At 44.6% G+C, this 5,319-nt stretch overlaps 1 protein-coding gene across 2 annotated transcripts in view; it reads left to right on the forward strand.

Annotated features, from left to right (window-relative positions):
• LOC126571740 (uncharacterized) overlaps positions 1-2,192 on the forward strand; it is a 7,274-nt gene extending 5,082 nt beyond the window's left edge. For both annotated transcript variants that reach the window (XM_050230523.1, XM_050230524.1), the window contains exon 8: positions 169-2,192. In XM_050230523.1, the coding sequence (XP_050086480.1) occupies positions 169-872 (704 nt within the window). In that variant the 3' untranslated portion in view covers positions 873-2,192. The remainder of the gene's footprint in view (positions 1-168) is intronic.
• Positions 2,193-5,319: the final 3,127 nt, after the last annotated feature.

A 5,319-nucleotide genomic window follows, 5' to 3' on the forward strand; every position in this document is an offset into this window, starting at 1 on the left:
CTGTGTTAAGGAATTTCCGAATTTCGAAACCGTCTCTGTGTTTTGTTCTATTCGCCTCGTTTCCGTTTTTATGGCTTGGGCATATCCTTAGTTGTGCAATTTCGTTGCTAAAGTGCGCACCGTCGCACCGTCTTTCGTACTCGGTTTGCTCTTTTCTTTCTGTTGCAGCTAACCAAAGTGTGGACGAGAATAGCAGAGAGGCAGCGGCCACGCAGGAAAGTGCAAAACCGGATGCAGATACAACGGCGGCAGCTTCACAGCAGCGGTTGGCGGGGAAAGCGATGAATAATAATGCCAACGGTAATGCTGGTAGCAGTACTAGCACCAACAGCAACAACAGTAGTAGTACGAACAGCATACCTCCGCCCCTATTAGTGCATCATCATCAGCCATCGGTCAGGCCTCCGTTGTTGCCTGATCCAACGTTCGGTCCGGGGCAGCGACCGAAATGGGATCTTCCGCCACCCAGTTTGATGAGTTTACCGGGGTTGGGAGGGTTTAGCAATGTACCGCCACCGGGCATTCCGGGTAATCTAAACCAACCGCCACCGACGGCGGCCCTGACACAGATCTGGGCCGATCAACCACCGCCCGGAGGACCGGGCGATGTGCCGGGATTGTTCGGTTCACCGAATCGTCCACCTCCTCCGCTCCCATTCGGTGGCAGTCCCATGAAGGGTGGCAATTATCGTGGTGGTGGGCGTGGTATTGGTCACAATCGTGGTGGCCTTTCACCGTACTTTCGCGGTGGGCTCGGCGGTGTGGGAATGCGCGGAGGATATCGTGGTGGTGGTGGTGGTGGCGGTGGCAATAAATTCCGCGGAGGCGGTGGGGGTGGTGTTGGTGGCCCCAACAATCGGTCCGGTTGGTAAACGATCTCTTTCCTAGATGCCTATCCTCTCTTTCGGTTCCGTCGACATGTTTTGCGCAGCATTAAAAGGATCATCGTCAAGCTATCATTCGAATGGTGATAGCGAGAAGCCGTACGACGACGACGACCAACGCGCGGACTACTACTAGGCGATTGTTGTGGCAAAACAACCCGATGAGCCGGGTTCTGGCGGATTGAGAAGCTTGGTTTGCAGGGTTTTGGTTAAAGGAAAGATAACATTTGGTTTAGCAATCTGTAAGTAGAGAGAATATTAAAGCACCCACAGAAAAGAAAACGATGACACCGGCACTGCGTGTTGGATGAAAGTGTCGAATAGGATGTAAAAAGCAAGAAGAGTAGATACGATAAGGAAAAGCGATTGATAGTAGAACTCTAACGATGTAAACCCCCGTATGGACATGATTTTATAGATTAGTAGTGCACGTTCACGACACCTTGATGCTCTGAATGGAACGGTTCGATTTAGGTCCTTGCTGTAGGGAACCTATGCGCGTTGGTGTTCCACTTCGATACTATTCACAGATACCTTTATGCATTACCATCTAATATCGACGATATGTCTGCTAGCGAAGATAATTTATAAGATCCCCGGCGGCCATCGCGCATCCCATTACAGCAATACAGTACTAGATTGCACCTAAATGTAGCGTGTCTCGTCTCTGGGTGCGATATGGTTTTCTCTTCATCGCTGATTGGCGTAATAGCTTGGACACTATAAAACTATTCTTAAATAGAACCGGTTGTATATATAAGAAGGGGGTTTGTTTGACTCAATGGTTTTCTATCACTTCTAATGACCCTTTCTCGTTCCCTTCACTACACCGCATCCCATCATTGTGGCATTGGAACGATCGAATTCCCAGTAGCAGCAATCTGCTGATTGAACCTCTCCTTATTTAGCATAGTGTACAAGAATAGTCGAAGTAACGGTGGCAATCGATCGCCCGCGGACGCTTGCAGCTCTTCTTGATAAGTCCAAGAAATGGCTAATGTATGCTGCGTTGCAGAACCTCTAGTGTTCGGTGCGCGTCCGTTAACGAGTATCATCTTTGGGTTCCTGCTTTTGGGCCGCGATGATAGAAGAACGAAACGATACGATAATAAATAAGACGAGCAGCAGTGACCAGCATTAGTTATGAGAAAATATACGCGAGCTAAAAAGGACTTTACTCCTTCATCGCTTTACGATAAATGTTGTTGAGACCTCAGCTAGCTCTCGCAGCAAAGAGAGGTGGACGAGTGCTTACAAAACATCATTGTATTGCTCCCCGGACTAGATAATAGATGGTTTTTTGATTTGCTTTCTTATCTTTTTTGAAACTGCTGAAAAGAAACAGATAAATATAAATAAACTGTGTGGACCTTAACCCTGTGGTGTGGAATTGGCGTGCGAGGTTTTGTGGTGGCCCCCTTCTGCTAGGTCCTTCAAATCTTCACCTCCTGTGTGAACTGATTGTTGTTGTTGCGAACTGTACCCATTGTTTATATGGAATGCAAAATAAAATGGAAAACCGTTTGTCAAGTGTATCTAATGTAGGCTACTATCGCCCCGGACATGAGGGTGCTTATGTTTTGTCACTTATCGACGATCCCTTCGGTTTATCCCATGCCCATTGATGTTCATTTATTTTATGCCGTTTTTCTATGTGTACTACGAATTATGAATTACGCACATAAACGCAAATGGTCGCAGCTACTAGTTTAGTTTCGTTTTGCCTTTCTCATTAGCTTTCCTGAACTTGTTCTAATGGTAATAAAAAAAAAACAAATCTTCGCAACGATGTTGCGCAGTGTGTATCTGTTGATGTATCGAACAGCAATAAACAAATTACTAGTAACGGAACAAGTTTAATCCATTGTCAACTAGCGTTGTCTAGCGTAAATTCTCCAAGAATGTTGTTTTTCAATTGTTCCTATACGCCATGAAACGTATATGGTCGACGATGTTGATCGAAAGTGCACGAGTGAAACGCTATTCGTGCTCTGCGCAACAAAGACAATTGCTAAACACAAAATGCAAATCATTTAACATCGTTAAATGCTGATCTCGATTCCCACGGAATGTCTTATAAATTTTTCTCAAACCAAACTTGCAACTGCTGCAAGGCTAATGCTGCGTGTTGGATCCACTACCAAGGGACGCAGTACTTGCGCATATTCGATCTCGTAGAGTAGTTAACTTGTAGTCATTGCGACGATATCGATGGTTTTCACTGTCGATTGAACACTACGCATAAACCGTTCCATTCAGAGACCGGGTAGAGCAAGGTTTTGAAGAGGTGTAACTAGTTTCCGTTTTTTATCAGTTTGTTTCCTTGACGTTTACTACCATAAAGTTTACTACCATAAAGACTGTACCTTACTAGTGTAATACAAGGCGCATAGTGGTTGCCTTGAAAGGGGGGCATTAGGATGTTCATTCAATGCAACAGGAACGAAACAATGTACAAACAGCTAGCTATAAGCAAACAGAGAAGGCACTTACGGAGGGGAGTTCTGTGTTAAGGCGAACGATACTATACTAAACGATATTATTGCGATAGCGCAGCATTAGTGGTGGAGCTCTCAGTGATGGTCATGTTTGTAAATCAATTGATAGGAAATAAAACGTTTCACTACGGAATGCCAATATGGTGAGAAGAAGCTACCGTGCCTTTTAAATCATGACGAAGAACTAATGTGTTTGGAAACGATGTTAAAACACCATGCAACTAGAAGCAACAATAGTGAAAGGCAGCTTTGGTGCAATGAACAGTTTATCATCAATTGTGGCCGTACTTTCTTACGTGAGCGAGATCCTTGGCTCGGCGAGTATCCATCGGTATGCTAGTCATACTCTCGGATTATCTTCTAAGCACTCGCTATTCCAGTGTACGAGCCGCGCTTTGTCGTGCCGTGATGGCGTGTGGGCGTTTTCGTGGGACTTCTACTGTCCCGCCATATACGACAATACGCTCCATTTGACACTAGATCCCGATGCCGGAAAAGCATGAAATGATGGTACAGCTGCTGAGTATCCCTTCCGATCCGGCCCGCAGCGTACGGTCACGAAGAAAGTATAATTGGAAACATAATCCAGTGATTGACATGCTAATGATTGGTTCATGGTTACAAAGGTAGTGGTCCCGTCCTAGTGGTAGGGCCCGCTAAGATGACGTAGCAAAGGGATTTCGGCTGATTTCCCGATGCCGATAACGGGCTCCACGGGACTACTCCGGTAATCGAATACCGCGACAATCCCTTCGCTCATCCGTCTTGTACAGTGTCAGCTGGCACTGCTGGACACCCACCGCGCTCCCTTTACTAACTCACAGCTTCCGAGTTGCGAAAGGAAACCCCGTTATCGTCCGTACAGCGGAAAATCGTTCCCGTGCTTTGATGTTAATGATCGGGATCGGGCTCATAAAGTAATTATCAAATAATAGGACCCAAAACCCTCGTCTCGTCAAACCAAATGAGCGGAGGAGAAGAAGGATTTGTCTAGTCGCGCCGAAGGTTTTTTTTCATGCCATTGAAACGTTTAAACGATCGGCATCGGCATCACTCAGGTTTACTGCGGAGTTAATGAAATGGTTATTCAGTTCAGAGAAGGAAGTAGGGTGATTGTTTTTCTGAATTGTAGGGTAACGAGGTGGAAACCAATCCTTGGCAGCCATTGGAGAATTGTTGTAAAATCCTTTTCCCATTTACGGCAAACAAATGGGGCAACAGCCTACATGCCTGATGTTGTTGGTGACAATTTTCTAATGTGATCGGTAATCGAGTATCCATTGACATTAATGTGTTCTAGATTTTTACAACGAAAGATCCGAACGGTTTAACGACGAAGGCATTCATTTTTTCTATTAATTTTAGAATTTCCTTGATGGGATGATTTTCCTAACACAAATCTTCTTGCCATAGAAATGCTGTGTGACGTAAGAATAAGTGATGTAGAAAAGTGCATAAGAATAACCAGCTTCATAGCTCATACCATTTGTTGTGGAAGGGTGGAAAGTGTACCATATGACTAATTGAAATATATTGACTTCCATGTGCACGAGTTACTAACTGCTACTAAGTAATAGTATTTCACAGCTATTTTCAAAAATAAAACATTCGAAGAATTCATCGAATGTTGGTCGCTCAACGTGTATTAACTTGTTTGCTGGTAGCCATTTGATTATACCGCCATCATACATTGTTCGCTGGCCACATCACGTCGGCAGTCATTAATCATTATCTGACCTTTTTCCGTGCAACCAATTGATCGGTTATCTGGCAATGAATGGGATTTCGTGCATTCGGTGATTTGGTAAGCGGAAGACCAACACGAGTCATACTGAATGACCTCAGTCAAATACGGAAACATTATTGCTACTGTTGACTCTGGTTTACTGTCCTTTGATATTCATGAGCTGAAAGGTGAATGATATTTGATAAATAAA

Source organism: Anopheles aquasalis, chromosome 2 (genome assembly GCF_943734665.1).
Source record: "Anopheles aquasalis chromosome 2, idAnoAquaMG_Q_19, whole genome shotgun sequence".
Classification (NCBI taxonomy): domain Eukaryota; kingdom Metazoa; phylum Arthropoda; class Insecta; order Diptera; family Culicidae; genus Anopheles; species Anopheles aquasalis.